Genomic DNA, 12,077 nt, shown 5'->3' on the forward strand with positions numbered 1-12,077 from the left:
AATAAGTAAAATGTGGTACAGTTATAACATGGAATATTCTACAGGTAATAAAAATAATGAACTGTGGGGGAAAAAAATGAACATTCTGGAAGGTTCCATTTCCAAAATGGTAGAGTAGGATCCTACTGAATTGACCTTCCTGTAGTTAATTGTTACTTACTTATATATAACGTAGATATTTAATGAATGATGAACAGTTGTATGGAATAAATGGACCTATTTTCAAAAGCAAAAGGCCTCCTATTGTTCCACACATTCCAGACTTAAAAGTGAAGTTAAAGGGTCAAAATTTGAATGGAACCCTCATCACGTGGCCCAAGCTGACTGGAGCTATCACACATTCTCTACACAAACTACACTCTAGAACAGAGTCCATGGAACCAGGATATATACCTGGCCCCAAGATATATATAAAACCAAAAGGAATGCTGAGAGGACAAGGTAAGAAACAACTATGAATAAAAAGCAAACTGAAACATTCTCTTAGAAAAAGCATGCCCATGAGCTCTGTATGCTTCAGTCAGCCAAGTGAAGTGACCATGTCATATACTGAACCATACAAAATGAGAAGTAGAAAAGAACAATTAGTAGGTTCCCAGTGGAAAATGGGTATCAGCGAGCACTCTTTCATTTCATCTTCCTTAACCTTCAAGCACTCACCTGTGTGGCCATGGAGTGGTGAGTGTGGTCGTGGTAGTGTGGGTGATGTGCTAGAGGTCACAATCAAGCTCTTGCGGTTACTTGTCCGACAACTGCAATGAAAACACAAATATATTTACAACCAGGCCACACCATGGGCCCAGAGACCTTGAATGGATATCCAGGAACAAAGGATATCCATGAACTGCTTAATGGGCCAAGAAGTATATTGCTTCAAACACTGAACTGGATCAGCGATTACTGTTCGCACCAATTCGATCTCACTATTCATTATGTTCCACCTTGGAATAATTTTTACCACTGTCTTGACGTTTACCTTTTTTTATCACTGCATTTTTCCAATGTTTAGGTTTTGCTTCCCAAATGGATAAAAGAAGGCCTCGAGGGTCAGTAAACATGTCTTAAATGGTATCTGCGGAATAATGACCTGCACATTTGATTTAGAAAACAAAAACCATAGCTATAAATAGCCATAACATAAAAATTAATGTGCTTGACATAAAATGAAACTAACTTAATCTACGAAATTTATTTTTAAAAAACGACTTTTAACTTGAAGAATTGAGTAGCAGTCTCATTTCACCACAAATTTCAGAACAGCACAGGTCCCCTTTATAAAGCTGGCTTTCCAACACTTGCTTATGTGTAAAGCCTTTTCCTTGTCATTGGAGAAAAGTAGATCATGGTAAAAAGGCATTTCATACAATACCTGCTAGTGAAAAGTTTGTATAAATTTGTTTGTAAATCAACCCATCTTCTAAAGGCATTAGGAAAGCTTGTTAATTATACTCATTCAAACTATTATTAATTGAATACCTACTATACACCAGGCAATGACTAGGTGCTAGGGAAGCACTGTTCTCATAACTAGAGTGAAAAGTGCTATGAAAAAAAAAAATAGAAGTAGGAAAAGACACTGCAATGGAGATGGAAATAATGCTAGTCAGAGAAGTCCTGACTACTGAGGTGACATTTGATCAGAGGTCTCAATAATATGAATAAGCCAAAAAAATGGCTTATTTCAGATATGAAAAACAGACAGGAAGAAAAGTCAGAGTAAAGATACTGAGATATGGACAAGTTTGGTATGGTCAAGAAACAGCAAAGCCAAGAGTAGATGGCAGGAGGGGCCAAGATGGTGACTTAGCAAGGTGTGGGATTTAGGTCATTCTCCAGAACAGCTACTAAATAACGAAGAACAGTACAGAACAGCTCCTGGGGCCACATCAGTGACTGGACATACAGTGTACCCCGGTCTGGACCAGGTGGACCGGCTGCAAGCCCACCCAGAACTAATTTAATCTAAGAAATTCACCTGAGGGTGAGACCCAGCAGGTTGAAAGACTTTTCTGTGAAGTCTCTGGGCTCTGTTTTCCTTATCCTGCCCAGTATGTGGCACTTATCTGCCTGCGGGTCCCACCAGCATAAGATGATGTGGTACCTTTAACTTTGGCAGCCTCTCCCTGCTTGGGGTGTGGTGGAGAGGGAGGAGAGGTTGTAGGCTGGTTTTAATGGCTTCAAATTACCAAGCCCTGGGGTCTGAATTCCTTGAGGGAGGGATTCTACCTGAGTTGGGCCTCACCCCTCCCCTGTGGAAGGCACAGGCTCCAGACCAGCTCTCAAACAAGCTTCTTTCTATCTATGCCTAGGGCAGCAGCAGCCTGAGAAGCCCTGTCACTATATCCAAAGGCAGTCGAGCCTTTGTAGAAACACAGTCACAAAGACCTCTGTTTCTTTTTTTTTCATTTTCCATCGGCCCTGCCCCCTTGGTGCCGGGGCAAAAATGAGCGACCTCCGCTTTGACCAGGTTCACCTGAGCTGGGGGCCTATTTTTAGTACTCAGAATTTGTGAATTAATTCCACACTTGAAGCTTAGTTGCGCTCAGACCCTGCTACTGGTAAAGCCCCTCTTCTTTCCCCTGTGGAAAGCAGCCTGTAGGGGAGGGGCGTGGGCCATCATGGCTTGGGAAACCTATAATGTTAGATTTCGAGAGGTAGAAGATAGGATTAGTGAACTGGAGGACAGAACATCTGAAATCAAACAAGCAAAAGAAAATACAGCGAAAAGAATGGAAAAATATGAGCAGGGACACAGGGAAGTGAATGACAATATGAAGCACATGAATATACATGTTCTGGGTGTCCCAGAAGGAGAAAAGAAGGGAAACGAAGAAGAAAAACTAATGGAGGAAATTACCACTGAAAATTTCCCAACTCTTATGAAAGACTTAAAATTACAGATTTAAGAAGTGCAGCGTACCCCAAACAGAATAGATCCAAATAGACGTACTCCAAGACACTTACTAATCAGAATGTCAGAGGTTAAAGAAAAAGAGAGAATCTTGGAAGCAGCAAGAGAAAAGCAACCCATCACGTACAAGGGAAGCCCAATAAGACTATGCATAGATTTCTCAGCAGAAACCATGGAGGCGAGAAGACAGTGGGATGATACATTTAAATTGCTAAAAGAGAAAAACTGCCAACCAAGAATTTTACACCCAGCAAAATTGTCCTTCAAAAATGAGGGAGAAATTAAAATATTTTCAGACAAAAAAATCACCAAGAGAATTTGTGACCAAGAGACTGGCTCTGCAAGAAATACTAAAGGGACCACTAGAGGCAGATATGAAAAGACAGGACAGAGAGAGAAGTGTGGAGAAGAGTACAGAAAGGACGACTATAAGTAAAGGTGAAAAGAAGAAAAATTAGATATGACATATAAAATCCAAAAGTCAAAATGGTAGAAGGAAGTACTACCCATGCAGTAATAACATTAAATGTTAATGGATTAAACTCCCCAATCAAAAGACACGGACTGGCAGAATGGATTAAAAAACAGGACCCATCTATATGTTGTCTACAGGAAACACATCTTAGACCCAAGGATAAACATAGGTTGAAAGCGAAAGGTTGGGAAAAGATATTTCATGCAAATAACAATCAGAAAGAGCAGGAGTAGCTATACTAATACCCAACAAATTAGACTTCAAATGTAAAACAGTTAAAAGAGACAAAGGAGGACACTATGTATTAATAAAAGGAACAACTGAACAAGAAGACATAACAATCATAAATATTTATGCACCGAGCCAGAATGCCCCACAATTCATTAGACAAACACTGAAAAGAGAAATAGACCCATCTATCATAATAGTTGGAGACTTCAATTCTCCACTCTCATCAATGGACAGAACATCTAGACAGAGGATCAATAAAGAAACAGAGAATTTGAACAATACAATAAATGAGCTAGACTTAACAGACATTTATAGAACATTATACCCCACAACAGCAGGATACACCTTTTTCTCAAGTGTTCATCGGTCATTCTCAAGGATAGACCATATGCTGGGTCACAAAGCAAGTCTCAATAAATTTTAAAAGACTGAAATCATACAAAACACTTTCTCAGATCATAAAGGAATGAAGTTGGAAATCAATAATAGACAGAGGGCCTGAAAATTCACACATATATGAAGGTTCAACAACACACTCTTAAACAACCAGTAGGTCAAGGAAGAAATTATAAGAGAAATCAGTAAATATTCCAAGGCAAAGGAAAATGAAAACACAATATATCAAAACTTATAGGATACAACAAAGGCAGTGCTGAGAGGGAAATTTATGGCCCTAAATGCCTATATCAAAAAAGAAGAAAGGGCAAAAATCGAGGAACTAACTGTCCACTTGGAAGAAGCAGAGAAAGAACAGCAAATTAACCCCAAAGCAAGCAAAAGGAAAGAAATAATGAAGGTTAGAGCAGGAAAAAAAATTGAGAACATGAAAACAACTGAGAAAATCAACAAAACCAGGAGCTGGTTCTATGAGAAAATCAGTAAGACTGATGGACCCTTAGCAAGATTGACAAAATAAGAAGGGAGAGGATGCAAATAAATGAAATCAGAAATAGAAGAGGAGACATAACCACTGACTCCACAGAAATACAGGAATTAATGACAGGATACTATGAACAACTTTATGCTAATAAATACAACAATGCAGATGAAATGGACAACTTCCTAGAAAGGCATGAACAACCAACTTTGACTCGAGAAGAAATAGACGACCTCAACAAACCAATCACAAGTAAAGAAAACGAATCAGTCATTAAGAAGCTCCCCAAAAAGTAAAGTCCAGGACCAAATGGCTTCACATGTCAATTCTACCAAACATTCCAGAGAGAATTAGTATCAATCCTGCTCAAATTCTCTAAAAAAAAATTGAAGAGGAGGGAAAGCTATCTAACTCATTCTACGAAGCCAACACCACTCTCATACCAAAACCAGACAAAGATATTACAAAAAAAAACTACAGACCAATCTCTCTAATGAATATAGATACAAAAATCCTCAACAAAATTCTAGCAAATAGAATCCGGCAACACATTAAAAGAATTACACACCATGACCAAGTAAGATTCATCCCGGGTATGCAAAGATGATTCAAAATAAGAAAATCAATTTTAATGTAATACACCATATCAACAAATCAAAGCAGAAAAACTACATGATCATCTCAATTGATGCATAAAAGGCATTTGACAAAATCCAACAACCTTTCCTGTTGAAAACACGGCAAAGGATAGTAATAGAAGGGAACTTCCTCAAAATGATAAAGGGAATATATGGAAAAACCCACAGCTAACATCATCCTCCTTGGGGAAAAACTGAAAAATTTTCCCCTAAGATCAGGAACGAGACAAGATGTCTACTATCACCACTGTTATTCAACACTGTGTTGGAAGTTCTAGCCAGAACAATTAGATAAGAAAAAGAAATATAAGGCATCAAAATTGGAAAGGAAGAAGTAAAATTCTCACTGTTTGCAGATGATATGATACTGTATGTCGAAAACCCCGAAAAATCCACAGCAAAACTACTAGAGCTAATAAATGAGTACAGCAAAGTAGAAGGTTATAAGATCAACACTCAAAAATCTGTAGTGAGGGCCACAGTGGCTCAGTAGGCAAAAATGTTCACCTGCCATGCCAGAGGTCCCAGGTTCGATTTCCAGGGCCTGCCCATGTAGGAAAAAAAAAAAAATCTGTAGTGTTTCTATACATTAGTAATGACCAATCTAAGGGGGAAATCAAGAAAAGAATTCGATTTACAATTGCAACTAAAAGAATAAATATTTAAGAACAAATTTAACTAAAGAGACAAAACCTACACAAAGAAAACTACAAGAAATTGTTAAAAGAAATCACAGAAGTCCTGAATAGATGGAAGGGCATACCGTACTCATGGACTGGAAGACTAAATATAATTAAGATGTCAATTCTACCTAAATTGATTTACAGATTCTATGCAATACCAATCAAAATCCCCAAAATTTACTTTTCAGAAATAGAAAAACCAATAACCAAATTTATGTGGAAGGGCAGAGTGCCCCGAATAGCTAAAAGTATCCTGAGGAAAAAAAAAATGAAGCCAGAGGTCTCACGCTACCTGACTTTAAGGCATATTATGAAGCTACAGTGGTCAAAACAGCATGGTACTGGGGTAAAGATCGATACACTGACCAATGTAATAGAACAGAGTGTTCAGATATAGACTCTCTCATCTACGGACAATTGATCTTTGATGAGGCAGTCAAGCCAACTCACCTGGGACAGAACAGTCTATTCAATAAATGGTGCCTAGAGAACTGGATATCCATATGCAAAAGAATGAAAGAGGATCCATATCTCACACCCTATACAAAAATAAACTCAAAATGGATCAAAGATCTAAACATTAGATCTAAGACCATAAAACTGTTAGAAGAAAAAGTAGGGAAATATCTTATAAATCTTATACTAGAAAGCAGTTTCCTAACCCTTACACCCAAAGCAAGAGCACTGAATAAAGAAAGAAATAAATGGGAACTCCTCAAAATTAAACACTTTTGTGCATCAAAGAACTTCATCAAGAAAGTAAAAAGACAGCCTACACAATGCAAGACAATATTTGGAAATGATATATCAGATAAAGGTCTAGTATCCAGAATATATAAAGAGATTGTTCAACTCAACAACAGAAAGACAGACAACCCAATTACAAAATGGGCAAAAGACTTGAACAGACACTTCTCAGAAGAGGAAATATAAATGGCCAAAAGGCACATGAAGAGATGCTCAACTTCCCTGGCTATCAGAGAAATGCAAATCAAAACCACAATGAAATATCATCTTACACCCACCAGAATGGTCATTATCAATAACACAGAAAACGACAAGTGCTAGAAAGGATGTGGAGAAAGAGACACACTTATCCACTGTTGGTGGGAATGTCAAATGGTACAACTGCTGTGGAAGGTAGCTGGCAGTTCCTCAAAAAGCTAAATATAGAATTGCCATATGACCCAGCAATACCATTGTTAGGTCTACTCAAGAGGACATGAGAGCAAGGACACAAATAGACATTTGCACACCAATGTTTATAGCAGCATTATTTACAATTGTGAAGAGATGGAATCAGCCAAAATGTCCATCAACAGATGAATGACTAAACAAACTGGTATATACATATGATAGAATATTATGCAGCTGTAAGACAGAATAAAGTTATGAAGTACATAACAACATGGACGGACCTTAAGGACATTGTACTGAGTGAGATTAGCCAGAAACAAAAGGACGAATACTGTATGGTCTCATTGACATTAGTGAATAAGCTTGGAGAATTTCATTGGTAACAGAGACCATCAGGAGATAGAAATAGGGTAAGACACTGGGTAATTGGAGCTGAAGGGATACAGATTGTGCAACAGTACTGAATGTAAAAACTCAGAAATGGATAGCACAATACTACCTAACTGTAATACAATTATGTTAAAATGAAGCTGAATGTGAGAATGATAGAGGGAGGAGGGCTGGGGGCACAAAAGAAATCAGAAAGAAAGATAGACAATAAAGACTGAGATGGTATAATCTAGGAATGCCTAGAGTGTATAATGATAGTGACTAAATGAACAAACTTAAAAAATGTTTTTGCATGAGGAAGAACAAAGGAATGTCATTACTGCAGGTTGCTGAAAATAGAAGGTAACTACTATTTTAAAATTTCAACTTATGTGTGAGACTAAAGGAAAAAAACGTTTATTCAGTACAAAATTTATATTTTGACTAGTGCATTTCCTAACATAACTTATGCAGGCAGTTTAATTGAATAGCATAAGTACACAGACCCTTGAGTAGGACATGAGATTTTGTTGGTTTGTCCAGAATGATGCCCCAATAAATCGCAGAGTGATTTGAACAGTGAATAAAAAAGTGCCTGCAAAGTCCCCTTTGGGGAATGGTGAGAAAGGGAGAAAATTCAACTTCCCCAAGTTGAATTCTTGATATTCTCACAACCAGTGTGGACAACCAAAATTACAGGCTGAGCCCCCAATCTTGGGGTTTGTTCATACAAAACTTAACCTCACAAAGGATAGGTCAAGCCTACTTAAATTAGGCCTAAGAGTCACCCCCAAGAGAACCTCTTTTGTTGCTCAGATGTGGCCTCTCCAGCCAACACAACAAGCAAACTCACCACCCTCTGCCTCTCTGTGTGGGACATGACTCCCAGGGGTGTGGACCTTCCTGGCAATGTGGAACAGAAATCTGAGAATGAGCTGAGACTCAGCATCAAGGGATTGAGAAAACCTTCTCGACCAAAAGGGGGAAGAGTGAAATGAGACAAAATAAAGTGTCAATGGCTGAGATTCCAAACAGAGTCTAGAGGTTATCCTGGAGATTATGCTTATGCATTAAGTAGATATCACCTTGTTATTCAAGATGAAATGGAGAGGCTGGAGGGAACTGCCGGAAAATGTAGAGTTGTGTTTCAGTAACCACGTTTTTTTTTTTTTTCTTTCTTTCTTTTTTAACATGGGCATTCACCGGGAATTGAACCCAGGTCCTCTGGCATGGCAGGCAAGCATTCTTGCCTGCTGAGCCACCGTGGACCGCCCAGTAACCATGTTTCTTGAAGATGATTGTATAATGATATAGCTTTCACAATGTGACTGCGTGATTGTGAAAACCTTGTGTCTGATGCTCCTTTTATCTACCTTATCAACAGACGAGTAAAACATATGGAATAAAAATAAAATAGGGGGAACAAATGTTAAAATAAATTTAGATTGAAATGTTAGTGATCATTTCACTAGTGAAAGGGAGGGGCAAGGGGTATGGTATGTATGAGTTTGTTTCTGTTGTCTTTTTCTGAATAGATGCAAATGTTCTAAGAAATTATCATGATGATGAATATGCAACTATGTGATGATATTGTGAATTACTGATTATATATGTAGAACGGAATGATCAAAAGTTAAGAGTGTTTGCGTTTGTTTGGTGTTTTTTTGGTATTTAAAAAAAATTGAAAATAAAAGAACATGGGTGGCAGAATTGGGGGGGAGGGCAGGAAAAGAGCTAGGTTATAGAAGCTGTGGTGTTAAAGCCCTAGAAAGTTAACCCTGTAAGGCTGGTAGACTAATGAAATGAATTAGAGGAAATGTGATGAGAAACCACTGGAAAGAGAGACTGATTTTGAGATAGAAGTTATAATTAGAAATGATAACCCATTTTTCCATAAGAAGTTATTAGAATTAATATTATCACACCTCACATCCTTACCCCAGAAACCATCAAATGTCCCTGCCTCCTATTCTTTAATTTGATGCAGTCTCCTGCTATTTGCTGAATTTCTTCTCTGAATATTCACTTTAAATTCTAGCTCTAACTGAAACTTTGCTATCCTTTGAGGACATCACAATCCCAGTGAAATCTCAACCCTTTTCAATCCAAGTTTTCATCTATTTTATAACTGATCTGGGCAACTGAAGACAACTGAGGAAAAACCTAGAATCATGCTGGCTGGTGGCTCTTTCTGATAATAAATATTAAGTGTGTCCCCTGTACCTCCTAGACAACTAATTCACATCTTCTCAAATCTCCCACACTCCCTCTCCAGTTCTTACTGTCATCTGCCTACTTTATTTTTTATTTAACTGGGGGAAAAAAACAAACAACACAAAGAAAAATACTACATAATCTTGCTAAAAAATTGTAGTAGCTCACCTGAATCTATACTGAAATACTTTACTTTCCTATCTGTAACAATCAATGGAAAGACCAAAGTCAATTTCCTGACTTCCCTATTCAAGAAGTCCACATCTGCACTGTTGCCTCTCTCCTACACCATAAATTTCTACTTTCTACTGAATCATTCTCATCACATTAAAAGCATCCTGTAATTTTTTCCATCTAAACAACCAAAAACAAAAACAAAAACAAAAACAAACCCTCTCATATATACCTTTTCCCCATTTCTACCCATTTATTTCTCAACTCACCTATTTAGGAAAAATTCCAGGTAAGAGAATCCTTGTCATTTCATTTCCTTAATTCTTATTCTCTCCTTAGCTCACTCTAGGCAGTCATACCCTCTTGCTGCTGAAACCAGTTATCAAGGTCACTGCTGACCACAGTCAATTCTCAGTTCTTATCTTATGTAACCTCTCAGCACTATCTGACACAGTTATCACTCCCCTCCTTACCTCTTTCCAGTCAACCCTTTCCCCCAACTGCTTTCTGACTTCAACCACCATACATTAATTTTGTTGTTGTTGGATTTCCTATAAATGGAATTATGCAGTATATATATTTTTAATGTTTGACTTTTTTGTTCATCATAAGATCTCTGTAACACTCTTTTTGCAATGCTTCTTTGTTTCTAGGACATAATGCTTTACTGGTTTTCCTCCTATGTAATTAGCTGCTCCTTTTTATTTTTCTTTGCTGGTACTTTCTCTTCCTGACCTTTAAATAATTCAGTGCTCTGGGGCTCAGATCTGAAATATCTTTTCTTCTTTACCTACACTCACTTCCCTAAATTATTTGTTTCAGTTTCATAGCTTTATATCATTTAGATGATAATGATACCCAGCTCTTTATTGCTCTCTCCCTCTGAGTACAAGACTCATATATCTGAACGCCTACTTAACATCTCCACTTGGATGTCTAAAAGGTACCTTTGAACTTGACATTTCTAAAACAGAGCTCTTGGATTTCCCTCTAAAACCTGCTCGTCCTCCCTAAGTTATATTCATCTCATTACACAGCACAACAACCGCTCAGGCAAAAACCTGTCATAGTTAATTCTTCTCTTTTCCTCATAATCAGAAAATTCTGTAGATTATACTTTCTAAATATAACCTAATTCAAACAGTTCTCATTGCTTCCATCACTACTATCACCTCAGTTTAAGCTACCATTATTGTCTGTAAGACCCCTCCAAAAAATTCCCGAATTAACTCCCTGTTTCCTTTTGTTCTTTCTGTCTCCCTTCTACTCTATCAGTCTGTTTTTTGACTATCAGTCAGAATTATATTGTAAAAACCATAAATCAGATCTTGAGATACTTTCCTAAAATCCCCCAATGGCTTCCTATCACACTTTGAATATAATTCAAATTCCTAACCATGGCCATTCAAATTAATCTTTTATAAAGAATCTAATTTTTCTTAAAGTTCATAGGTAAAGTTTTGTTCTTCGGGTTTTTTTTTTATTTTTAACTTTTTAAATTGCATAATATAAAATATATACAAAGCAAAGCAAAGAAAAAAGCAATAACTTTCAAAGTACTCTTCAACAAGTAGTTACAGGACAGATTCTAGAGTTTGTCATGAGCTACCAAACCATCATCTCAGATATTTCCTTTTGCTGCTCCAGAATATAGGATAGGCTAGAAGGAATATTTTTTTAATCATCACAATCGACTTTTTTCTTTTTTGTGAAAAATAACAAATACACAAAAAAAGCAATAAAAATTTCAGAGCATAGCACAATTAGCTGTAGAACAGATTTCAGAGTTTGGTATGGGTTACAATTCCACAATTTTAGGTTTTTATTTCTAGCTCTACAGTATGGATGAGTAAAAAATATGGATAAAAAATAAATAACAGGGGGAACAAAGAAAATTAATTGAGTAGATTGAAATATTAGTGGTCAATGAAAGGTAGTGGTGAGGGGGTATGGCACGTATGAATTTTTTTTTTCTGGAGAGATGCAAATGCTCAAGAAAATGATCATAATGAGGAATATACAACTATAATGATACTGTGAGCCATTAATTGTAACCATGTCAAGAACATTCATATGTCAAGAATGAGTGTATGTCAAGAATGCTGGTATGTCGGTTCATTGTTTATAATAAAAATATTAAAAAAAAAAAGAAATACACCTATATTTATTCAGTCAGTTGTTCTGAGGACAAATAATATGTATACAAATAATTGCAGAAACATAAGCTCTAGGCACTTAAGTTTTGAACACGAGAAACTACAGAATTTACATATTAAACTACATTGCCTTTTGGAGTGCTCACCCAGACAAAGGAATCCTGAGCAAGAATTCCTCTGTACTATGAATCAAACTATTCCTTTAATGGGTA

At 37.0% G+C, this 12,077-nt stretch overlaps 1 protein-coding gene across 5 annotated transcripts in view; it reads right to left on the bottom strand.

The window, feature by feature from the left end:
• The window catches only part of MAST2 (microtubule associated serine/threonine kinase 2), a 434,887-nt gene that overhangs the window by 88,600 nt on the left and 334,210 nt on the right, over positions 1-12,077 (bottom strand). For all 5 annotated transcript variants that reach the window (XM_077149799.1, XM_077149797.1, XM_077149801.1 and 2 more), the window contains one exon: positions 661-752. In XM_077149799.1, the coding sequence (XP_077005914.1) occupies positions 661-752 (92 nt within the window). The remainder of the gene's footprint in view (positions 1-660; positions 753-12,077) is intronic.

This window comes from Tamandua tetradactyla, chromosome 2, assembly GCF_023851605.1.
Source record: "Tamandua tetradactyla isolate mTamTet1 chromosome 2, mTamTet1.pri, whole genome shotgun sequence".
Lineage (NCBI taxonomy): Eukaryota > Metazoa > Chordata > Mammalia > Pilosa > Myrmecophagidae > Tamandua > Tamandua tetradactyla.